The sequence below is a fragment of the Coffea arabica genome, chromosome 11e, assembly GCF_036785885.1.
Source record: "Coffea arabica cultivar ET-39 chromosome 11e, Coffea Arabica ET-39 HiFi, whole genome shotgun sequence".
Lineage (NCBI taxonomy): Eukaryota > Viridiplantae > Streptophyta > Magnoliopsida > Gentianales > Rubiaceae > Coffea > Coffea arabica.
In genome coordinates, this window is record NC_092331.1 from 45531174 (window position 1) to 45556665 (window position 25492).

The following is a 25492-nucleotide window of genomic DNA, read 5'->3' on the forward strand; positions in this document are numbered from 1 at the left end:
TTTTGTCTCTGAGATATACTGCTTTCCACTTTTTGAAAGGGTTTTTGGGTTTGGCCATTGGCATGACGGAATGGAAAGAGCAATATGCATAAAAGAGTCAAGAGCAAGGAGGAAATTTGGTATGTGAAAGATTACATGGAATGTGGTCTATCAAAAGATAAAAGCAGGATTAGGCACTTTATAGACGTTCATGATCAGCAGGGTGGAAAAGGTGCAGGATTATAATCAATGAAGCTGGTAGAAAAAGGGCAATTCTATTGGCTAGCAAACGTTAGGTGTGCATTGCTTTAAAGAGGCTTTATTGCTGGGAGCAGCTGCAGGAACATTATATCTCTGGACGCAAGTATATGAAATTCAATGCAATTGATTCTCAGAAAGCTGTGCCTTTAGCTCAGCGATCAAATAAGGAAAAATAAGCATAATAACATATGGTAGATAGATAAGCTGGAAATAGGCCATACATAAAGCGGCTTAAATGTCTTCAATACGCTCCTAGTGACAGACCATCGACAACAGAGCCAAGTAAACTAAGTTTACACAGTAGACAATACAATGACAAAAGACCATTGGACAAAAGTAGGAAATGTAATGACAAAAGACCTTCTTATAAGGACTAATAGATCAAGCATTACTTGTTTTTGTGCTACCTGTGAAATCACAGGATTATGATAAAGTATCTAATAAAAGTGTATGCCTAGATAGGCATACACAGCAGCAAGAGTAACGACAAAAGACCTTCTGATGAGGACAAGCAGATCAAGCATTCCTTGGCTTTTTGCTGCTCGCAATATCACAAGATTCTGATATAGTGCCTTCGGCTTCCTCGCTGAGCTCCATTCTTTTTGCAAGGCAAACGCGTGTCTTTGAGAAACCACACGGCTTATCTATACAGGAAGCAAACTTATCTTTAAAGAATACCCAACAAAGATGGAAAATAGGGATTACTGGAAGGGATAGGAGACACCTGAAACGTTAACTGCAAAAGATTGACTTTCAGCTTCAGAAACATTTTGCTTCCTATCAAAGCAGAGCTAGTTCTTGGAAAAAAAGCATGGTTTTTCTATGCAATAAACCAATCAAAGAGTTATCATAAAAAGAATCGTGCATGAGTATTTAAATAAGTATACGGCTAAGTATTTAGCAACAATCTGGAGTATCAGCTACAGAAAGCTGACTGGCCACCTGAGAACTACTCAGGGGTTGTTCCTCAAGAAGTTCATAGTCTTTGTTGTCCTCAAAGTAATAAACAATCGTATAGCGCTGATAAGTCCCATCATCTTTGGTGTTTCTAGGCTTAACTTGAGCAATGAATGTCTTCGACTTCAATGTGTCATGGGTTAGTTCGAGTGGGAATTCTTCGTTCTAAGAATCAATTAAACAAAATGGCTATGTAAGAAGCAGCAACAAAGGGTTTCATAATATGGACGTTCTGGTTTACATAGTAGAGCATCAGTTTATGCAGTGAAATATAAACCTGTTATAAAAATCCATTGCCGCAACTGCAGAAATTCCAAGTAATTGTTCAGCTAATTCACCAAATACAGAGGCTGTCATAACGCCGGTATCATCAATGAGATCAACATCAAAGCGACACCTAGTTCGAAGGATAAACACCATGAAAAAAAAATAGGAAATGCTTCCACAGTAAAGATTCATGTTCAATAAACAGGAATATATAGCTTACCTTAGGGTCGCAGTCTGCCTTTCATTACAGTGATTGCAGGTAAAAGTGTGCCCATAATTGGCCGATGTCTGACGATGACACTTAACACAAGACATATACCAATATTTGTGGAATATGTTTTGGAAACAGAAACGAGCTTTCACCCACGAGAGCTGTAAACATCCAAATAAAAACTATAATGAACGGCAAATTTTCTGGTTTCTAAAAGCTTTGCAAATAATTTAATATAAGGACCTTCTGATTTGCTAGAACAGCCTGTATCGTACAAAACTTGTGTTTTGACTGATGAAACATACTCGGACTATGCATGTTATACGTTGGACTATGCATGTTATACGTTTTTTCCTGAACCAGCGTAGCAAACTGGCTCTCATTCCTCATTGCCCTTCGATAGAAGATAAAAGCAAGTACACAATTAGCAGATACAATATACGATTTGATAAGTCTGGAATAGCCAGAAAGTGAAGAGAAATATTTCAGACTAACCAATTTTTCAACTGGCTTGCATCTCCAACAGGTGGATCAATGAGAAGCACCGAATCGTTTCTAGTGGAGAGTGCAATTCCTGCAAGAGAGAGGAATGCAAGGTACTATAAGATCAGAAAAGACAATGAAATATGCTAGCACATATACAAATTGACAAGCAAGCGAAGTAGCAATACCATTATAAGAGACAACTTTGAGCCTGCGGCAAATAAGAACTGGCCTCTTTTTTAACAGTTGCATAAGAATCTTGCCTCTAGACTCAACAAACTTGTTCCAGAGAGACAGAACAACTGGCTGCATTCTACTTTTCAGATTACATGTTCAGTTTTCTAATAAATCACAACACATCAGACTGTATTCTTAAGCGTCAATGGCAACAGCAGAAACCTTCACACCTTATCCACCACAAAACGAAAGAAACAAATAAAAAACACACAGAAGCAAAGCAAGAAACAAGCAGAAGAAGAGTACAGGTAAGTAAACAATGCGTACGTGCGAATCAGCAAAGACAAAGCGGCGATAAACTCTTGACGCACGGTCTGCATGGGTAGTTTTAGGGGGAGATGCCTCTATGACCTAGATCACAGAAGTCCACTGGGGTAGGGAACTATGGATCTCGGACACATGTAAAGGCTCCATGGTCAGCTAAAAAGGCAAAAATGGAAATCAGTTTTAGAACCGAGGGAGAATCCAATGCTAAAAAACGTGCTAAAGACAGGTCCTAGGTTTTGCTAACAGGATCAAAAGCAAAGGGAACTGCTATGGAACAAACAAAAGAGAAGCAACGCAAAAAAATGCATTCAACACATATTATATAGAGAAGACAAGAAAAAAAAAATTATGAATGAGTCAACACTACTCTAAAGCAGATCCCTAACCGTAACGTCTGGAACAAAGCACAACAGAGTTCATTTTGTTGACGAACAGACGAGAATAGTTTTTAGAGAACGCAAGACCAAAATTTATCACATGACAAAACATACAACTATGCATGGTAGACATTTTTCGTGTTTCTGAGTGAGACACCACAGGGGCCTTCATGAACACAGGCCAATATCAAACCCATGTAAACGAGAATAGTTTTTAGAGAACCCACAAGACAAATACTTATCACATGACAAAACGTATAACTACGCATGGTCGACATTTTTCGTGTTTCTGAGTGAGCCACCATAGGGGCCTTCAGGAACACAGGCCAATATCAAACCCATGTAGACCAAACAGTGGAACCACCAAACCAAACACAGTGCAAGTAGAAGGGAAGAAAATCCAAACACACAGCTCAACAAGAGCAAGAGAGTACCTCTGCCGAGAGCAGAATAGAAGATATTCGAGAAGGGAAACAAAGAACAAAAAATATTACAGAGAAAACTCACAACGAAGACCGCACCTTAGGGGTGTGCATCGAATTTGAATTCGGTAATTCGGAAGTTTGAATTCGGAATTTTTCGAAATTTTGGTATAGGAATTACCGACCAATTTCGATTTCGAATTCACCAGTTCCGATTTCGATTTCGATTCCGAATTCAATTCGGAATTCGGTAAATTCCAAATTCACCGAATTTGGGAACTTTTTTCCTTTTTTTTCTTTTTTGTTAGATGTATTGTTATATAATATAAATTTTATATTACATATATTATAAAAAATATTATTATATATAAATATATTATTAAAATATTATTATATACATAAATATATATTAATATACATATTATAAAACGAAATTGAAATAAAAAATATTATTATATATAAATAAATAAATATTAATATATGTATTATAAAATGAAATTGAAATTGGAAATTTCGATTTCGATTTCGATTTCCGATTTCAAAAACTCCATTACCGAATTCGAACCAAATTCGCATAATTCGAAATCGGAAATTCCGATTTCAGTGCCGAATTCCGAATTACCGATTTCGAAAATTCCCGGTCGGTAAATCGAAATTTTTCAATTTTGCACACCCCTGCCGCACCTCACCGGAAAGGAAGAAGAAGAAAACGTACAACGGAGGAGGATGAGGAGGAGAAGCGAACGGATGGCAGCTGATCTAGACTACTGCAACCCAAAGAACGCGAGAGACAGAGGTTCGATGACCTTTGCGCAGTTCAAAAAGGGAAACAAAGAACAAAGAACAAAAATATCAACTTCAGGCTATAACTCACAGAGAAATCTCACAGTGAATTCTGCACCTAACCGGAAAGTAAGAAGAAGAAAACTTACAATGGAGGAGGAGAAAGAGAACCAAACGGTTGGACCACTGCAACCCAGAGAACGCGAGAGACTGAGGATCGATGCTCCTTGCGTGGTAAGAAGAGAACCTCTTGTAGCAGGGCTCAGAACAGCCGGATAAGAAACAGAGCAATATTGTCCAAAAGAAGGAGAGAGAGAGAAGGTAGTGGAAAGAAGGGGCATGGGATACCGCCAGATAGAGAAACAAGTCTATCAATGCGGCAGACAACGCAGCAGGAGGCACATAGGCTATTGCCAGAAGAGAAGACTATAACAGAGCGGAACCCGTCGCGCCATGCGCGAACAACATAATGCTGCCAACCCACATGCGCGGCACCTGAGAGAACGACGAAACTTTTGGCCGAATGATATTGGCACGTTATCTACTTATGTTGAAAAAGAAGATTAATTATAAGTAGTTTGATTTTTCTTATAGTGGTCATTTTTATAAGTCTCCCATGTCCTTCCCACCTTCTACTATCTAAACACTAAATCTGACGGCAGGAAAGATTCTAAGAGTCTTTCCCTGACCACTGAACCAATTTAAATGGTTGTAAGCATTTTGATTTATTATTATATACTGATGTATTTATATTATTATAATCTCTTTGTTACTATACATCGATGCATTTACATTATTATAATCTAAAGAATATTTTGTATTGTAATATGTGCTATTTTTTTTAAGAGACTATAGTGATTCTAAAATTATATCATGTACATGTGCTTAAATTACTGATCTTTTCAATGATATACTTGTATTATAATAATAATTTAAATTATAAAGTCAGCTATTGATATCTAATCTTTTTTGCTTGAAATTCTATACAATATGCTTTATTTGTAACTTTAATCTTCTATACTATATTTGTTTATGTGATTAGAGAATTGTTCGCATATACTTCATAATTAGATCCTTATGGATACAAGAAACATCAAGGGCTCAATGATGGGTTTTACAAGCCCTTTTACTTTATAAAAATTTTAAAAAATATTAATGAACTCATTAAGTATTTCACTTGTTAGTTTTGTGCCAAAAAAAAGGCAAGAAGCTTTTTTTATTTTCCATTAAATGAATGCATAGGCATCAACTAATAATTCACCAAATTTGAGATTTTCTTTTCATATATAAGGAAGGTAATTTGATTGCCATAAATATGCATTAATGACCAAAAATACATTAAATATGCAATGAATACAAATAAATCTGAAAATCACTAGATACAACAAATCTATGAAAAAATAATAAAAATAGACCTATAAAGTTTCACAAAAAATCTTTCCACATGAGATGAATCAATACAGGCCAAATATGTGCATGTTTTCACTTGCTAAATCTAATGTGAAACTGCTCCAAATCCAAAGTGAAAGCTTAGATATAATAGAATAGGTTTCAAAACTTCAAGATAAAAGAAAAGAAATCCAAGAAATCTCAGATCTAACAAGAAAAATAACAAAAAAAAAACCAACACAAGGCACCAATTTGGCAAATTTAATTATCATGTATTGTAAAAACCATGAGTAATGCGCCAAGTGTATCTACTAATACAAATAAAAAAAAATTAAGCAATTTTTTTGAATTAAAAATTCTAAGAAAAGTAAGAATAGCTCTTTGTTAATTTTTGCAGAAGTTCTATGTGATATCAAAAAGTATCTTTTAGAATTTGATGCATCTTTTATAATTGTGAAAGTATGTGAGTTAATTGTCATTAATTTAAAGCTTTGAATTGACTTATATTTAGCTTATCCAGTTGAGCTAAAACCAAAATGAGTAAAATAAGCAAAAATAGTTCTCAATTATCTCGTGTAAAACCTTTTTATACATTGTATGCCAGAAGTAAAAATCTGGTCTCAATACCTCAAAACTAACAAAACTCGTTCCACTTCTTCTTTCCACATCTTAAGTCCCTTTTTCCATCTGTTGAGAATTTTTACTGCCATTTCTTCCTTTGGGGTGGGAGTGGATTGGAGGGGGTTAGGCTAGTGTATCCATGTGAATGGGACTTCAACAAGGTTGAGCTCAAAAAAACTTGCTGAATCTAAGTTTTAATTCGTTTGAACAGAGATTGAGCTTAAATATTATACCTAAATTAAATATGAGGCGAGTTTGAGTCATACTAGGCTCATATTGATTAAAATTCAGCTCATATATGAGTATAATTATATATGTAAAATATATATAATATTTATAATTGATAATTATGCATATTACGACGTAAAATGCTAATGACTTGATTTATATATAAATTTGTAACAATTCATATTTTTAACATATATATTATATATAATTATGTATTTAATTATGAGTTTGAACAAGCTTAATTTGAGTCCAAACCTCATATAATAGTGTAAGCTGAAATTGAACCTTTTAATATGAGCCTAAAGCCTAAAAGTCCAAAACCCAAAAATCCATATAATTTGTGAGCCAAACTTGGACTTCCTAATGCCCAGCTCAAAAAACCCAATTGACACCCTTACATGTGAATGGTTATAATAGTTTGAACCTCTGGTACATGAAGGGGGAACAAGTCATGTAATGCCATGTAGAATTTCAATAAAGGTTCAAGTACAAAGAACTAGGCAGTAAGATACCTTTAAGGATGCAAATTAAACATTTGCTGAGTAAAATCTGAAATTTCTGGAAAATGTACCAAATTGCTCGAGTCAATAGATCAGGCAAACTCTAGCATCACCCAAAAGATGAAAATAAATCAGCAGATTGCCTGCCTTGAACAAAATAGCTTGGTAAATGATATTACAAATCTTCTTGCATCCAACAGTAAATGGCCGTACAGGCAACTTAGCAATATTGTTGCTTCTGGTGATGGTCAACTTTTACATACTATACAATGTCTGCTTATGAGCTATTGCAACTCCAATGAAGTTCAGGAACATCAGCAGTTGCAACACGAGGTTCTGTAGATACTGGCTGACATGTCTGCAAGGAAAGAAATGTAAAAGATATAATTCCGTGAAGAAATTTCAGGCAAGGTAAAATAATAAATAAATAATTGGTGCAGCAACAGACGCAACCTGGAAAAGCTTGAAGCTATTTCTGACCCTTTTTCAACAGGACACCTATCTTCTTCAACATATTGCTGTTCTTCTTCTTGGGTGAGTCATCATCCAAGTCTTCTGAATAAGGTGAGTTCAACTTTCCTCCAAGAGTGTGATAGTCCAAAGAACCTGTCCTCTCCACAAATTTACCATTATTACCTGTTGAAAGCATTGTGGCAGCAGCCTCAGCAGCTTTCCTCCACTGGTCTGCCTGCACCTTTAATCTCCTCAATTCAGCTTCCATTTCGGAGTTTGCAGCCTGTGCAGCATCCAGCTGCTCGGTAACCCTTGCTGTCTTTCTACTACTTTGATCTGCTTCATCTGTCAGATAACTGAGCTTCGATAGGGCCTCTTGCTCTGTGGCCCTGGCAGCTTCCACTAAAGCAAGAGCTTCATCATTCAATTTACTTCTTTCTAGCTCTCTGTTTTTAATTTCCAACTTCAGCATTTCATTCTCCTCAGCAACACTCTGTAACTCTGTCTCCTTATCCATCAGACTTGCTTTCAGGGCTTCCACGATTGATTCAGATTTCTTCAGTTCAGTTCCAAGTTCTTGTTGAATACACTGGTCTCTCTCTACGTTTCCATTTAGCCCTTTATTCTTCTCTGCAGTGTTCTTTAATTCAGTTTCTTTATCCATTAGTCTTTTCTTTAACTCTTCAACATCAGCTCTTGCAACCTTCAACCTAGCCTCCAATTCAGCCTCTCTCTGACATGATTCAGACTTTGTCTTCTCAACCAGTTCATATGCACTTCTAATCTGCAAGGTACTTTGAATGTATTCCTCTTGATATCTTCTTTCAGATGCCTCTAATGCAGCTCTCAAATGACCTACCTCAAGTTTTATACTATTGAGCTCAACTTTAAGCTGTTCTGACTTCTCAGCTCCTTCTTTTTCCCTTGCAATTTCAACATCACCTGAAGAAGCTGATGAGTCATTGCTCCTTTTGTTAACATCAGCCTGCAGTCTACTAACAAGTTCCTCCAAAGAATTGACTTGCATCTTTGATTGTTCTAACTTCAAGGCCAAGGACTTGTAAGCCTCCTCAGCTCTGAGACCTTCTGAGCGAAGCGTGTCCTCCGTGGCCTTTGCTTCCTCCAGCTGCATTTGAGCTTTACTTACTTCTTCCATTGCCCGAACTTCAGATTCTTTGCTGTCATTTAACTGAGCCTTTATTTCATCTACCAGCGCAAGAGTTTCTGTAAGTTCCATTCTTAAGTTCTGAACATCAGCATGAGCTGATTCAGCATGCCTAGCTTGAGCTGCTTCAGATTCAGCTACCCTTTCAAGTTGCATTTTAAGCTTCTGAATTTCATTCATGGCAGAAGCTAGAGCAGCAGAATCCATAGAGTGTTGCTTTTGGATAGCCTCAAGTTCCGACTGCCATGCCCGATCTCTATCCTGTGAGATCTTGCGCAACTCTTGCACCCGAGCTTCCTCACAATCCGATAGCTCCTGCAACTGCTTCTCAGACTCTTCAAGCTTCTCTGACATGGCTTCAAGTTGCTTTTTAGCCTCCTCAGCCTCCTGCTGGGCCCTTTTCTTCCTTGATTCAGATGAGCTTAATTGGTCTTTTGCCTTCTTCAGTTCCTCTTGGAGCTGGGCAAGCTGAGTTTCCAAATCACTAACTCTAGTTGTCCGTTTCTTCTGAGGAAGGGGCAGTTTGTTACACATAGATTAAAGGTAAATAATCCCATCAGATGTATGGTAGACAAAGTACTGGAGGAAAAGCATCCACCAAGAACAGACAAAGAAACACAAGAAAGCACAAGATGCCAAAAGATTTGAAATGGCACAAAATTGGCAGATATTCGAACACTTAATTCAAATACCATTAATGCCTTAAGACAGAAAGTTGATTAAGAAAGGCAATCAGATAAAGAAAAGAAACGCAAATTGGTTATAAATGACAAGCTACAAACAGCATGCAACTATCCTTATAGGATCTATCTCTACCAGATGTAAGGTAAATAAAAAGGATAATACAATTCACTGTGCCATGAGGTGGAGAGGGAACTATCTGACAGCAATTCATATCTAACTGGGACAAGTAAATTGTTTAAAATGCTGGCACAGACTTTTTGCACCAACTCTTAAACTATGCATCAGCTTTATTTTGAATGTGGATACAGACCACATAAACTGTGAAATTTTGAGAGCAAAAACTGAACTTCAATATGCATCAACTATCTAGAAGTATCTGATCAATCTGCCAAAATGGTTAAGGTTAAGTACCTCAGTTGCTGGACTTCGAGGAGACCTGCGATCAACAACTTTAGGACTTCTTTCTTTTGACATCCTCCCGGCTGAGTTTGAAGTTGAAACTGAGTCTGCCTCTGATCCAGGAGTTTTGAGCTTCTGAGCTGTCCGAGGAGTGGCTGGAGATGTTTTCTGAGGCAGTTCTGAAGAACTAGTCCTGTTCTCAGAGTTTATGAGGTGAAATTATCAAAAGCAAGAAAGAAGACATATCATGGACAACTCAGAACAAAATAATGTTGATAAATGATATATTTCTCATGAAACAATTAAATAATTTACTGATACGGTGCACAGCTCTAAATGCTTGGGCACATTCAAAGATGAAAATTTAGTGAAAGGATATATGCAAATTTTTAGCTAATGCTAACTGGGAATCTGCAGTGAAACATTAAACAGTACATTAATCATAGTGCAGCTGCATAATGCGCTATCTATCAAAGACAATGCATGTTGCTATCAACTAAATACGCAATGTTTTAAAAAAAAGAAGAAGAGAGTGTATCAGGTTTATGCAGCTAGTAGAAATTAATATTGAAGTTTTGGTTGTATAAGTCCTAGGATGTAATTAGTTATTTGCAGATCTTAAGGGACAAGAAAACAAAGATTTTGACAGATTTGCAGAGGAAGACTAGTAAAGTCAAAGCAGAGTATGATAGCCCCAAAACCTTAGTAATGACAAAGTACCTTCCTTTTGGTGTCTGCATATTAAGTAACTCTACAGTACAGTGGAGGAAGAATATGGCAAACAAAGGAACTTCTTCAAAGGCCCACCAGACCCAATGCACCTATAACAGTTCAGAAGAAAACCTTTGCTCAGAAAGAACTCTCATACACATAAATCTGAATACAGACAAATAAAATTGTTCTTCAAGGATACCCAACCTTTAGTCCATATTCAAGTGTGAGCAAGCAAAGCCAAGAAATAAACAACCAAACACAATAATCCCTTCAAAGAAACTCCATAGAAACCACCTCCACTACTCCCACCAACCAAACCTCCAACAGAAGAAAATGACTAAAAAAGTAAAGCGAAAAAAGAATGGGATAGATGGAAGAAAACAACAAATATGATTATGTTGGCATCCTTTCACTTCTTTTTTTCTTTTACTTCGTTTTTACTCCTCTGCTTAGACTCTTTAACTATAGCATCATCATAATTAAGAAAACGACTCTTCCAACCCACATTTCTGCATAAAGTCTTACTATTAACTAGAGAAACCAAACATGACTTTCAACAAAAAGATAAAATATTAACATAACTGAAAAAAATAAGAGAGATACTTTTTGTATTCATCATTAACGTTAAGCAAAATCAAGATCGAAGAACCCACATCACTTACAGGGAAAAATTTGTAAATAATGAGAAAAAAAAAACTGCTTTCGCTGGGACAAACATAGCTTTTCTTCTAACAAGAAATTGACGTCGCTGATAGAAACTGTATAAGATCATTTATTTAATTTTCTTCCTTCTTTGCTGTATCAAATTGCCAGAAAATAAGGAAATCAGGAGAAAATTCTCACTCAACCCATAAATCACATCCTGGAAACAGGACAGAAAACAATAGCAGGAAAGATAACAAGAGACAACAGGCATTGAAACATAAAAAATAAAGAAATAAAGAAAAACCCATCAAGCATCATTGATATTTTGCTTTGTCTAGCTAACAAACTAAGATCTAAAGACAAAAAAAAAATTCAATTACCTGCTCTGACTCCAAAAAAAAAATGGAAAACTACACCACCAATGCCTCTGTTCTTGCCTTTCACAAGCACCCAGTGAAAATCCTACTTACGTTTTAAAATACAACACTTTTAATGGGACAAAAGAAGTAATAGATATCCTCCAAAACTGGAGAGCTTTGGAGGGATACAAACAAGCAGCTAGCCTAGATATGGAAAACTACACCACCAATGCCTCTGTTCTTGCCTTTCACAAGCACCCAGTGAAAATCCTACTTACGTTTTAAAATACAACACTTTTAATGGGACAAAAGAAGTAATAGATATCCTCCAAAACTGGAGAGCTTTGGAGGGATACAAACAAGCAGCTAGCCCAGCACATGGAGAAACCAACCCCATTTACCCCACCCTCAAAAAGACAGAAACCCAAAACCGCAAAACAAGGGAATGGACAGAAAACTGAAATATCATGAAAAGGAACCCCCATTGCTCCCACCCATATGGAAAACTCACGTTTCCTCCCTGGAACTCAATCAACTAGCAAGTTTCAACTACAGAAACGGAGCATTTCCAGTAACTAAACAGGGAAAATAGAAAAGAGATTAACAGCTTGAGAACTTACTTGAAAGGCCAAAAAAACAGGACAAAATGCGGCTTTTTTTTTTCTTTTTTGGGTTCCCCTGAGTTTCAAGAAAGTAGAAACTGCAGAGATAAGCAAACCCTATAACGTTAGTGTGTGAGTGTGTGAGAAAACTGAAGGGTGGTGGTGCAGTGCAACTGCTGCTGCTGCTGTGCAATTCCCAATGTCACTACTGCTGCATTTAGTTCACTCCTTGGGCTTCTTTCACTATCACTGCTCAGTTGTTTTTGTTTTGTTTATAATTTTGGCTCATCCTTTGCACTGTTTAGATGGAGCTGGGAGAGAGTGATTTCCCACGCGCTTGAGTCACTCGCCATAGCACGCTCCAATCAGAAATTTACGGATTTTGTCAGCAAGACAAAAGTACGCTCGTGGATGTGGTGGCCCATTCACGGGCCGATTTCCAAGGCTGGTAAAAATAAGGATTTGGCTTTTACGATTAATTATGCTAGACCTCCCTGAAAGTGAGGGGTAATTTCAGTTTGCCCCCTCCATTCCAAATATATAGAGATATTCGTATCGTTCTAATGATTTTCTTGATTGATTTGGTGTTTACACTTAGATGGTTCATGATAATTTTAAAACTTAATTGATTTTTATATAGTTTCCTATTAGTTTGAGGTCAATGCGTGTAAATCCATTAGGGTAGGATTTTTTATTAAATGTAAAATTTTAATTTAAAAAATTCATGTTGATTTCATAGTTTTTTTTTTTTTTTTTTGAATGGATTTCATAGTTTGCTAACACTAGAAACATTTCATTTAATAAATGTTGCCATATGGCATTAGGGTTGTTTGGGAGAATTTTGTGAAGGGCTAGGCATCCTCAAAATATTCCATCATTTAATTTTTCCTTTTAAGTCTTTCTCAATTTTTTAAATATTTTGAAGTCGCTATGACAAGAAAAAAGGCTAGGAGGATTGACTATTTTCTTATTAAAAATTTCACCGACAAAATCATCTTAATGGTTAATAACTACGATGGGGGTGCAATGAGTGGCATCAACTTCTATAATCTAATCGCTCTTTATAATTTCTCTACTCTTATGCAAATTGAATTATTTCCCTCTAAACTCTTAAAAGCAAAGGGATTATTTCATCAACTCTCAAATTTTTATGAATTATTTGAAATGTGGCCAAGTTATAATTCATATCAAAGTGAAGTACGTGTTATTTTAGATCACAGGAAGCAAGGTGAAACGCACCCTCTTTCAATTAGGTTTTAGTTTAATTGACCCTATCATTTTTGTTGATGAGGAGTTTTCATAGGAGAGATGGCATTTATGACTCTGAAGAAAGAGCTTCGGCAGCCTCTTGCGGAATGGATCCATCTCGTTTTGTTTTCTCACTGGTCCCTCCCTCTCTGGTGCGTCCACTATACTGCTAGAAGTTCAGGTGTTGGGACTTGGGACCTGTGAATCACTATAACTAGGCCTGTCAACGGTTCGATGTGTTGGACCCAGAATCGATCCATATGCCTGATGGATCTTGTAATTAAAATTCTGGAACTAGATCCGATGGGTCTTGGGTCGAGGTCAGATCTACCCAAAAAAAAAAAGACCCAACATGTATCATTTATTTATTTTTTTATCCATGTTAGCAAAAAAGTCCAACATGATCCCAAGATATTTAGCAAAAAGTACTTATATGCAACTTGTGATGAATATATTTCTGGTCAAACAAGTTTGCCTCTTTCAAATTCTAATTTCTTAGATGCTTCATTTGGGATATGGTTAATTTGGTAAAAAAAAATACTTTTGTTAATTTAGTAAAAGAATATATTTAGAAATATTTATATTTTATAATTATTAATGTATTGTTCGAGTTTTGGTTGAATATGGGTCGGAATCCTATATTTCATAATTGACCCGCTTTTTTGTTAGAGTAAACGGGTACGGGTATGGATACCAAAATTATTCTTAATCCATACCCGAAAAAAATTATCGGATCTGGGTCCAAACCTGACTCATTGATAGCCTTAACCATAACTACCGAGCAAATGAACTAAATAGTCCCTAGACTATTTTGTGACTATTTTGTGAAAGGCTGAAAGCCGAGTTTGTTAATGAATTTTACTTTTAGTCAATTTAGTTCTTCAAATATTCTATTGTAGCCAATAGGTCTTTTCCATTCAAAACTAGTCAAAGTGGGAGGAAAATGGAAAAACCATCTAAAACTTTTCATAAAATTAATAAAACCAAAATTAGTCGGGGAAATTACAAAGAATTGGATCAGATCGAGAGCTAAATATTGGAGATTTTTCAATAATTGTTTTGATATTCTTGTTAGAGTTTGTTGAAAATCAACATAGTTTTTATAGCAGTTTCTCACAATTTAAATTAGTTACGAAAAAAAATTAAAGGACTAAATTGGTTAAGAATAAAATTAAGAGACTATTTTGACCTTAACAAAAGAGTAGAGGGACTATTTAGGTCATTTTCTCAGAAGTACCACACCTCTCTTAAGATTAAAGAAGCTGTTATCTTGAGATTCAAAACTAATCAGCGTAGCATACCTTAGTTTACTTTAATTGTTCGGTTTATACATGTGCTGGAAGTTTGGGAAATCTGCGTTTCCTTTGAAATGGATAAGATTTAAGCGAAAGTTAAGATTGAAGGAGAATAAGCCAAAAAGAACTTGATCTTTTTGGCCCATTTGGTAAGTTGTTAATAAGGTCAAACATAAATTAGCTTTCCATGCTGTAACATCCAATCTTATGGAGTCCCTAAGGAGTTTCCCACAAAATTTGGTAAAGTAATTCGTGCTGAATAATTTCTAGTAATCTAGTTAATAATACTCCCCTTTACTACTAGGGAAGACACACATCTAAGTTCATCAGTTTTTGAATTTATTTGTAGGGGATTGCCTTTTCATTTTACATACATCATATCATAAAAATTACCACAATATTATTTCAAATAATCTTTTATCCAAACAGGCGAACTCCATTTAGTTGTTCACTACTTTGAACACCTGTGGCAATGGCCACTAAAGTAAGCGAATCAAAGAACTTTGAGGTAGGACTGTCAATGAGGTCGGAATCAACCCGAACCTGCACACTCAGCTCGAAAAAAAACTCGATAAGCCTAACCTTTCATGGAGTCGGGTTGCATTTGAACCTAAATATTAGATTCGAATTAAATGTGAGTTGAGTTTGGATTTTAGTAAGCTCAAACTTGATTTAGGGCCTAATTTTTGGCCTAATTCCTCTTCTGATGATTGAGTCATCCTTGGATCAAAAAGATATACCTCGGTTATATTTCATCTTTTCAATAAGTTTAGTAATGAGCATAACGGCCCTATTGTTCCGATGGAGAGAAGAACCTATGATTAGCTTTTCGGGAAATTTCCAAACGAACAAATCCAACGAAATCTTTCAATTTCTTATTTTACTATGATCAACTCTACGTATTCTTCTATCTGTAGAGTACATTCAATGTATAGAAATGTCTATAACAAAGTTTCTCCAACCCTTTAATCTATATGTGTGTGTGTATATATATCATATTCATATTTTGGTATATATAATTATATATCTAAATCTATAATATTAATACTTTATACTTCTGAATTATATATCAATATATATATATATATATATATATGTATGTAGTGATTGTTGATTATGTTTTATTATTATTTTCATGTACTTTGAACTATATTGTTGAAAAATTCTTGGTTTATGTACCTTTTAATAACTATTACTAGTCCCTATATAGTTTTAACACTGTGGTTCTATCAATGTTAAATTAGATTTAGAACTTAATAGTTAAAATAATTATATTAAAAAAATTAAGGAACAATAAATGAGTTTGGGCTAAACCCGAATTCGGCTTACAGCTCAAATTTTTGTGATATCAAATCAACCCAAAACTCCTAAATCAAAGTCCAAAAGTGATATCAACTATATGAGCCGAGTTTGAGTTTATTAAAATCCAACTCAAATGATTCGATTGACAGGGCTACTTTGATGCTTGATAAGGAGTTCACTTGTGTATCACAAGAAACTTAAGTTAAATCCATTATCTATGTTATCACCAATAATTAACGGTTAAACTACCTAGGCATTCGGTTGGTATGTTTATCAATTGGATTTCTTAACCTTGAATTCTTAAACGGTACGTCGCAAACTCATTGAAGTGATGGTCAATTAGAACTTAGAAGCTTTGAGTGTGTGGATGTATAAGATGATGAATTTGGGGTACAAAGTGTGATGATTGCTTTAGCAACAACATTAGTTTGCTTTCAAATTCAATTTTCATACGAAAGTATGTACACAGCTAAAGCAACAACTTCAGTTTGCTATATGCTATAACCATATATATTAAACCAATCTTCAAGAAATCAACTCTAGGCTTTCTAAACTTCATTTGTGGGTAATTATAATCCTGCGGTTGCTATGGTCCTTCTTGTAGATAATCAATTTGGCACACATATTATCCTGATAATCATCATGTATTTTTGTCTTTACTACGTACTGATTGGCAAATCATTTAATTTATCCAAATGAATATTTTTTTTTCTGGCTCTATTGCCACCATAGATTTCTTCCAATTTGGATAACTCTATATGATTTGTCTTTGAAATCAAGTAACAAACTTAGGTAATAAACAATACTTTAATGAGAATAACAAAAAAAATACTACAGAGAATAGATATCTTGCTATCAGAAAATGACACTTTTGACTCACTTAACAGAGGAATAGATATTTTATGATGATTTTGTTTATCAATAACAGTATTAAATTCCCAAAGAACAATGAAGCAACTTGTTATTGTATTACATCAACACTTATAATTTACTTTTAATATGGCAAAGTTTTTATTAATATAAATTTCACCCATACAAAATAATATATTTTTTCTTTTCCCAAGCATGTGGATTGTGGAGGGCCTGGAGGCAACTGTACATGTTGGACTTGAGGAACCATACCCGCAAAGCATGGCAACAACAGTGGAAAATAGTCTTTAGAGGACCAATGCTTGTAGACCCCCCCCCCCCCCCCCCTCCTCAGCAATCTGTAGAAACACACACACACACACTCTACCTAAGGGGAACCAATGCTTGTAGACTGGGGTTTAAATTTCTGTCCTATCTATTCTATTTTTGTCTTACGAGGCCAGGTTCTTTCCTTGGCAAACATTAATATTTTAAGCTCTAGTAATTAGTTGGTGGTCAATGAGTACTTGAGACTTGGTGCAGAATCAATAAATTGTTGACTAAACTAATGCTCGACATAAAATAAATGCTAAACAAGATATTTTCCTTTTTGTGGTGTAAAGTTGTAGTGCAAATTTTACAATGGTTTGGCTAATTAGGCACCCGTTAGGAAGGGTATTCGAGTGTTTTTTTTTTATAAATGTAATTAATTTGAGACAGCAACACAAAGAGGTGTAATAATTGTAATTATATGTATTCATATGGTAAGTTAGGTGTATTAATGAATGTCTACTGCTATTTAGAAATACCTTTTTCGCAACCATATCGCATTTAGTTATTGAAATTCATAAATTCAAAAAAAAAAATACTTCTAATCCATTTCTTTTCTTAAAAGGGTTGCTTTACGAGAGTATTTTTAGTGCAAAATATGTGATAATTTCAGAAACCTCCCTTGACTATTTCACTGGCCCCCCTCCAAGTTTTCAAAATTACGCTAACCTCTCTTGAGATTAATTATATTGTAACATTTAGGCCCAATCAATAATTAAAAAGTGATATTATGAGAGAGAAAATAATATGTTTGCATTATTGCTCCTCATCTACTACATTATTGAATTAATTTAATACCAACACATACATTAAAGAAAAACAGTAAAATTTGTTGTTTATCATTAGGGATCAAATCACATATAACATAAAAAATAGTATATCATTTTATTTTTTTCACTTAATACAAAATTCAAATTATTTTTTTCAATTATCTACCATTGTCAAACATGATCAACAACAAATAATCAAAAAATTTGCAACCAAAGTATTACAAAAAACAAACTTTAACATCATAAATATTCTTGTCAACATATTAAAATTAGTTGGTAAGATTTTTATGATGTTAAACTTCAATCTTTGTAATATTTTAATTGCATTTTTTTTAATTATTTGTTGTTAATCATGTTTGGCGATGAATTTATAACTAAAAAAAATAATTTGAATCTTACATCAAGTGAAATATGTAGAATGATATATTATTTTTAATGCCATATATGATTTAACCCCTGATAATAAAAAGAAAACAAAAGCATTTTTTTTAATGTTTGGGTTGGTACTAGATTAATTAAACAATTTAGTAAATGAGAAGCAATGGAAAAATCATATTATTATCTCTCTCCTAATCTCATTTTTTTAATTATTAGATGGACATAAATGTTACAAAATAATAAACCTCAAAAGAAATTAATGTAATTTTCAAAATTTAGAGAAAGGCCAGTGAAATAACCAGAAACCTCAGGAGATGTTTTTGAAATTATCCCGCAAAATATTAGTAGTTCCATTTAGCTATGCTGTAGATTAGCTATTGAGGCTTCAGTCATTGATATCAATTACCTGAATCCCACGGATACGTTGCATAAATTAAACATCACAAACTCTTCTGGTATTAATTGGTATTAAATGCTGTAACTATAAGGACATCCATTGATACATAAATTCTGATACAAGTCATGCTCCATTTCCACTTTCTTCCCTCTTCATTCATTTCTCTGTCCTCAATGAAGTATGGTCCATGCATGAAACATGAACCTTATGGTGTATGCATGAAACTCATTTAAGAAGAAGACCAATAGGAGACTTATACTATGTTGTCACAATTTAAATTTTCATATTCCAAAGAAAATAACTATTCCTCCCCTCCAAAATCATCTTTTGATAGTATTTGACTGACTTGAGAAGGGCAATTTTATCCCTTTATCATCATTAGTCATGGGAAGCACTAGTCAACGAAGCGTGTACAACCAGGTTCAGCATATTGGCCAGTGTCAACTGTAAGATCTCATACACTTGGTATCAAGCTTCAAGCAGATTATAACCCAAAAGACAAGTAATAATTTTGTGGTACAAATGGAAAATCAGAAAATGAGGATTTGTTATTTAAATTTCACGAGGTACTATGAACTAAAACTAGAGATGGTTTTAGAGTAAATGAACTTAAGAGCAGACTATTTCTTTTGCTCCAAAACTATTTGTAATTTATGTTACCACATTAGAATTAAACTAGTGACGAAGCCAGGGAGTTAGACGTCTAGGGCTTATATTTTTTATGCGCAAATGGCCATCTGCAGAATTGCAAATTGCATACTTGTAGATATATATGGACCTTTTATTCAATTAAATGTGATGACAGTCGGTTCAAAGGTAGATCCTTTCTACAAAAGCATTTCTAAATATAGTGATTGTCTATTGACATTTTGTTTCAGCTAGAAATACGATGGTGTAAGCTGATCTTAGATTTGTCCTTTTAACAAATATGTCCTAGCTTGTGAGACATGAATCAGACTACAAAATGCCATAAACCTAATTTTCAAATGATTGCTGTAATATGAAAGGGTATTACTACAATTAAAAATCAAACAATATTAGAAAAGCTACAAGTGAACACAAATACTGAAGTGTTATGAGAGTTGAATCTCAAAGCCTATATCATAGTCACTTATCACTTGCTGCAGGCATCCTTTTCTTCCACCTTATTTATCCACAAAAACAAAAAAAAAAAATCAAATCAGATAAGCTGGGTAAAGGAATTAAAAAAAAAAAAAAAACCCTTGACAGGCGATAAAAGTAAGAATTCTTGTAAATGTTTTTCTAAAAAATAACTTGGATGAATATTTGGTGCAATATTAGTGCGACATTCAAGGATAACATTCCCTAAAGCAATAAATAAAAATTAAGGAGATTTGGTGTTTCCATAATGAAAAAAAAGGGAAAAAAATATTTTTCTTAACATGTTTATAAAGCTTTGCAATTGTAACATTAGAAGAATTCAATGTAGATAGCCAAAAGAAGAAAGAATGCGTTAGATTTATTAGAAAAAAAAAAAAAGGAAAGTCGATCCAAAAGAAAAGGACACATTTTTGGGATTATAGTAAATCTTGCACTTGCTTATACAATATGCAAGCGTTTAATTGCTGAGGATATAAACCACAGAAAAAGAATTCTAAACATAGGATAAGAACTCAAGTCAATTTGTTTTCAAAGTTTCATTTGCAGTTTGTCTTAGTAGTGTTTGGATATGTTAATACTAATATAACTATGTTTTCAACCATGTTAATACTGTTTGTGCAAAGTACTTAAATAATTAAGAGAAATGTTAGCACAACCCCTCCTTTATGTCATTATACTTCATGAAATGCAGAAAGGTTTATGCTGGATTTGACAAAGTTGTGTTTTGAAAATGTAGATAACTTAGCAACACATATTTTAAGAGTCTGAGATTTACAACAACGGTTGAATAAGTTGAGATTTATAAGTCATTTTAAGCTTAACAACTTAACAATGATATTCATCACATATATAATTTTCCTAAATTTGACCCATTTTTGACATTTTCTAAAAACTTTATTTTCTTGCTAGTTGAATTTCTCTATACTTCATGTGTAATTCAATTAAAGATGCCATACAAATGAAAAAAAAAAATAACCATTTTCACAAAAAGCAGAACTTTGCAGATAGTAATGAGACCAAGACTTATTTTGAATCCCTTAAAAAAGAAGTAATAATGCAACAAATTGAGGATACCTTAATAAAATGTTGAAATTGAAAAGGCTCGAGATATCTAGATGCTCCAGCTATCATTATAACCTGAATATTGTATAGAATTTAAGCATTGGAGTGAGCAAATCAGAAATGTCAAGTAAACCACAGGAAAAAAAAAGGGTATAGAATTATAATATCACAACACAGGTAACTTCAGAAGAAGCATCCTTCAGCATACTAAGAATCAATAAAACTCTAATCTGCCTACAAAACCTCAAAATCCATCAAAATAGAAACCTAGACAAATGAATACATCGCAACAGTTGACATTTAACAATTGAAGAATGAATCAAAGAAAAAGAAACAGAGGCAATAGTTCATGGAACCTCTACTCTTTCTTTTGCTTTTGTTTTTTTTTCGCCCGGTAAATGTGAAACTTCTCAAGTGATATTCATAGCCGTGGTTGTTTATGGAGGGGTTTCAAATGGTGGACCGCTCCTTTAATGGGAGGGAAAGGGAAAGAACTGGGGATAGATCATTAGAGTGGTGCAAGGGTAAAAGCATATGAAATGTTGCACAAACAATCATTTAAATGCCTATAGATTAAACATTCGTCAAACGAAAAATTAGACTGTCATCATCCCCAATACATCGTAATAATGTCTGTATAGAAACAGAAAATCTGGCTCCAACCTTAAGGATCTTGAGACCGGAGGAGACTCTTGATACTCTGATTTCTTCTGCACCACAGATGGTATGAATTATAATGCTCTCACACTTTCAAAGTGAAATCACAGCATCGCATCCTCACTTTAAAAAAAAAAAAAATCTTTTCTGCTTGGACCGCTGGCTTTCCGTTCTCGTGCTTTTGTTTGCCATTTTCTATATCGAGTTGGTTAGATGTATTATTACGATAAAGAAAATGAAAGGAACAATATAAGAGCCACAAACATGGCCAAAATAACAGGAAAGAAAAAACTAAAAAAATATATAGAGAACAAAGTCGAGAGAGAAAAAATGCAAGTCCAACCTTAACCCTCTTGAGGCCGGAGGAGACCCGTAATACTCTAATTTCTTCTACACCTGGGAAAAAAATTTACACAATCTCACTTTCATCAGGATGCTGAATGTTGGAAGACATTTCCAAATTTTTGGACCTGCAACATCACAAATATATACATATTTTTATATGTTAAAATTCGACTGGTAAACCCTCCAAAAAATCCAAAAGGCTAGAGAAGTCTTGATGATAAGAAAGAAAAAGAGTCTTACAAGGAAAAAAAGGTCCAGACCATTGTGTTCTTGTTGTTGCTCTCGGTCAGAATCCAAAAAAAAAAAAAAACCAAGAAAAGAAAAGAGGAAGAAGATGAGACAAATAAGAGGCTGATTGATGGGAAGATGAGCTGAAGAGTAAGACAACGATGAAGAAAGGAGAGGAAAAATGGGCATTTCTGACTCCTCGAGCTCCACCCCATCGGGTAATCCCGATAAGGTTAAGGAAAAGAACAATAAAAGGGCACAAACATGGTCACAATTACAAGAAAGGCTAACCAAACATTAATAAACGGACACACAAGTCTCCAAATTTACGGGCAAAACCTGACCACCAAGGGCATTATAGAGAAAGAAAATGCAAAGTCAATATCAGAAAATTCAAGAGCCACAAATTTGACCTTTATGCCACATTGGAAAGACCAAAATACCCCATGAAGTCATCCGAATTACCGTGGAAACCGGCCCATGGCTGCACTGTAGCTAATGGTCGTTCCCCCTTTTATATATTTTAGATTAGATTAGATTAGATATTGCTACTCTTTCGGAAAAGCCATCATCTACATTCTACACACTTGGATAACAAAATATCAAAGGACAGAAAGAGCACTTTGCAAAAGTTGGAAAACTGTTCTGGTTTTCTATGGAGATCCATATTCTCAAAATATGCCCCAGAGCAATTTACCTGCTACAAATTGGACAAAAGTTGTGTAAATTTCTGCTTTGCAGTCACCTCTTTTTCCCAATACTTATTCAAGTACTAGCAGACCAAAATAAGTAAAACTTTTGCATAGAAGTCAACTTCGGATTTACTTCACATATCTGCTGCTTCTCTAATAGTAAAAGCCAGGTAACAACACATGAGAAGGAGCTTATTTGAAAAAATCACTCTCTTCAGAGCAAAAGGCACATATGGCAGTTAGGCCAGGAATAAGATATGTACCTTCCCCTTTGCACTCTGGTTGGGCTCAGAAATTGACCAAGATGCCAGAGCTCGGGAAAGGATGCATCATTACGCAGGTAGCATGGAACTGCCAATCTCTCCTTGGCAACAGCATGGTGGAAAATACCCACTTACGTCACAAATTTATCAAAGTCAGAGACACAAGATGATACGAACTCGCCCGGAGGTATGAACTAGTATCCCACGTAGCTCTTGGATCTAGACGAAGAAACCAAGTTGGTACGCGGAGTAACACTCGGATCCCTAATTTTATGAGGCGAACCTTGGACTTAACCTCAACCCGCAAACACTCGAGAATGTGAAAAGACACCTTACCCCCTATCGTTTAAAAACCTACACATAAACGAGAATGCGAATGGGGTTGCGAACGGGGATGCAAGACACCAGCATCGACTGCGGAAACTCCGCTCCGGGAAACCTATCTAACCGAACCAGCGCTTCCTCAACTATCCACATCACTCCAATGTCGTGAAGTGGTAAGACCTCATCTTGAAAGTAGCCGATCATGCCTCCGTTGTTCAGGACATGTATTTTAGGAAGTCGTCCAAGTGCCATGAGTCAGTCTGGAAAAGGATTATGTTACGAGGAGGCTGGTCGGTTCAGGGGTTAGAACATATAGAACGAAGCGAATCTTTCGTCTAGTTACATGTTACAGGTGGTAAAGAACGATGCGAAACTTATAAAAGGTGGTTGTATGAAGCTGAAGCGGCATGCAATAGCGAAGGCTGTTATGCGAAACCAATGCGGGGGTGAATGGGCATGCAAGGAAGAAGTTTAGTTGTGTGAAGCTCTTATAGGAGGAGATATGGATGACGGACCTGAGTTTAAATGGAGGAGCTTGCAGTGCATCGACTGAGTGGTTAAGAGCAGTTTGACCTGTTTCAGGCATCCTTTTGCGGACTACGGTTAACGAACTGTATCATTAGTGAGCCTAAGTTAGGTTAGTGCGATAATAAGTCATAGTTGGCACTGCATCTAAATTTTTATTTGGAAAAATTAGAAGAACCAAATCGCATGCATATTTTTGAATTGCACTACTCCGCTGTAGAAGACCAGCTGTGGACGGGTTCGGTAGGAATATGAGAACAGAGTACCCATTTCCGTAGACAGACATGTTTTTCTGAATACAATAATAACAATGATTTTTCCAATAAAATACCATCTTTTTATGTGTTTTCGCCATTAGAACAACAGGGTACTCATTTTCCCTTATACAAATACATTTAGTTGTGGGTCGAATAACAATGCAATCGTTTTCGAAGAAAATACCAGCTGTTTACGGCATTCCTCCATTACAACAAAAGAGTACCCATTGTTCCATACACAATTTAATTTAAGGGATAAAATACAAATAAAAACATTTCTGAATAAAACACCAGCTATTTTCTGCCTATCCTCCGTTATAAGATGACGGTACTCATTTTCCCATTAACGGCTTTAGTTCCTCCTTTGGCTGAAACAATAATAAATCCATTTTGGTAACAATAATTGATGCGGATGCGGGTGTGCAATAACTTCAATCTTGAGTCAAGAATCCTTTGGTCAACATTGGTCATCCGATGACAAGATCAAGATCCAAGAAAGTGAAGGAAGCTTTACGAGCCTTGATCATTCACCATACAAGCAAGGAGGAAACTAAGTTTGAAGATTTGATGGACCATGAAGTTACCTTGTTCACTTGTACGTTTGAAGTGAAAGAATGATCTCATACGTGTTAGCTTAGTTGGTAGTTGTCTTAAGACTGCCTAGTTTAGTAGTTGTTAGTAGTTGAGTATTTTATTACTTATTGGGCCTTATCGAGAAGCCTTAAAGAGCTAGCTCTTTATGCGGACCGAATTTCTATTCCAGGTTTATGTGGGCCGGATTTGCCCTAGTTTTAGCCTATAAAAGGCACCTATTGTATGCGTGAAAACACAGATTATTACAACCAGAAATCGTGAGGAATTTTCCTTCAAGTTCTTAATCGAACTTACTCTTGAATTCTTGAGTTCATAGCTTAGGATTCAAATCAGACTTTATCGATTAGCTTGATCCCTAATCGTGGTGTCGCTTCATCCATCCTTATTTGCTTAAGGTTGCTGATTACGTTTGTGTGTCAGAGGTCTTGAGTTCATGAGAACAATCGAGTTCAATTTCTGTTGGGAGAAAAGATCCAACTCTGATAATTACAAGGTTGGGAGGTTCTAGGAGGGTCTTCCCCTAGGGTTGCTCTTCAGTTGGTAATCAGAGCATCAGGTTAATTCTCTTTTAATTGAAATTGTTCATATCTTGTTAGTTTGTGTCTTTTGTCAAAAAAAAAAAAAATACTGTACCCAGTACTGTTCATCATTACTGTAGCGATTACTGTTCAGCATACTGTAGCGTACTGTTCACGTTACTGTTCATCCGAGTAAAAAAAAAAATCTGTTTGGGTGTTGTTTTTTTTGTGTTTTCTAACCAAATTTCTTTCTTGAGTCTGTTATACTTGTGTTTGGGTTGTTAGGGTTTAAAGAAAAAAAAAAAAAGAGTCACGTACCTTATATTGTTTTAG

General features: G+C 35.2%; 2 protein-coding genes and 1 long non-coding RNA gene across 5 annotated transcripts; all 3 read right to left on the minus strand.

The window, feature by feature from the left end:
• Window positions 1-442: 442 nt before the first annotated feature.
• LOC113717621 (replication protein A 70 kDa DNA-binding subunit B) lies at window positions 443-4758 on the minus strand. The gene is made up of 9 exons (XM_072072808.1): window positions 4394-4758; window positions 4177-4267; window positions 2663-2815; window positions 2347-2471; window positions 2171-2249; window positions 1919-2069; window positions 1685-1836; window positions 1475-1594; window positions 443-1362 (listed from the first exon to the last, which is right to left on the minus strand). Exons 3-9 carry the CDS (start codon window positions 2713-2715, stop codon window positions 1338-1340), a joined length of 705 nt encoding a protein of 234 aa, XP_071928909.1. The 5' UTR covers window positions 2716-2815; window positions 4177-4267; window positions 4394-4758; the 3' UTR covers window positions 443-1337.
• A 2211-nt stretch (window positions 4759-6969) lies between these two features.
• On the minus strand, window positions 6970-12238 carry LOC113717650 (interactor of constitutive active ROPs 2, chloroplastic-like). Of its 3 annotated transcripts, none has more exons than XM_027242425.2 (5): window positions 12022-12238; window positions 10404-10504; window positions 9696-9876; window positions 7436-9107; window positions 6970-7340 (listed from the first exon to the last, which is right to left on the minus strand). In XM_027242425.2, the coding sequence occupies exons 2-4, from the start codon at window positions 10421-10423 to the stop codon at window positions 7452-7454; spliced, it is 1857 nt and encodes a 618-aa protein (XP_027098226.1). In that variant the 5' UTR covers window positions 10424-10504; window positions 12022-12238; the 3' UTR covers window positions 6970-7340; window positions 7436-7451. The 3 variants fall into 3 exon arrangements, with proteins under 3 accessions (XP_027098226.1, XP_027098225.1, XP_027098227.1); XM_027242424.2 differs by lacking the exon at window positions 12022-12238 and adding an exon at window positions 11423-11807; XM_027242426.2 differs by lacking the exon at window positions 12022-12238 and adding an exon at window positions 10602-10779.
• Window positions 12239-19530: 7292 nt separating this feature from the next.
• On the minus strand, window positions 19531-22176 carry LOC113718789 (uncharacterized). Its single transcript, XR_003454625.2, has 5 exons — window positions 21999-22176; window positions 21757-21883; window positions 21420-21608; window positions 20769-20831; window positions 19531-19716 (listed from the first exon to the last, which is right to left on the minus strand). It is a non-coding gene; the product is annotated as an uncharacterized lncRNA (long non-coding RNA).
• Between the last annotated feature and the right edge of the window lie 3316 nt (window positions 22177-25492).

Coding starts and splice junctions, on each gene's coding strand:
- LOC113717621 (XM_072072808.1), bottom strand. CDS start 2,715: ATGCAGACCGTGCGTCAAGAGTTTATCGCCGCTTTGTCTTTGCTGATT. Junction 2,070..2,170: donor GCAAGCCAGTTGAAAAATTG/GTTAGTCTGAAA, acceptor CTTCTATCGAAG/GGCAATGAGGAATGAGAGCC. Junction 1,837..1,918: donor CTGTTCTAGCAAATCAGAAG/GTCCTTATATTA, acceptor GGATGTTTACAG/CTCTCGTGGGTGAAAGCTCG.
- LOC113717650 (XM_027242425.2), bottom strand. CDS start 10,423: ATGCAGACACCAAAAGGAAG. Junction 9,877..10,403: donor ATGCAGACACCAAAAGGAAG/GTACTTTGTCAT, acceptor CTCTGAGAACAG/GACTAGTTCTTCAGAACTGC. Junction 9,108..9,695: donor CTCGAAGTCCAGCAACTGAG/GTACTTAACCTT, acceptor CCCCTTCCTCAG/AAGAAACGGACAACTAGAGT.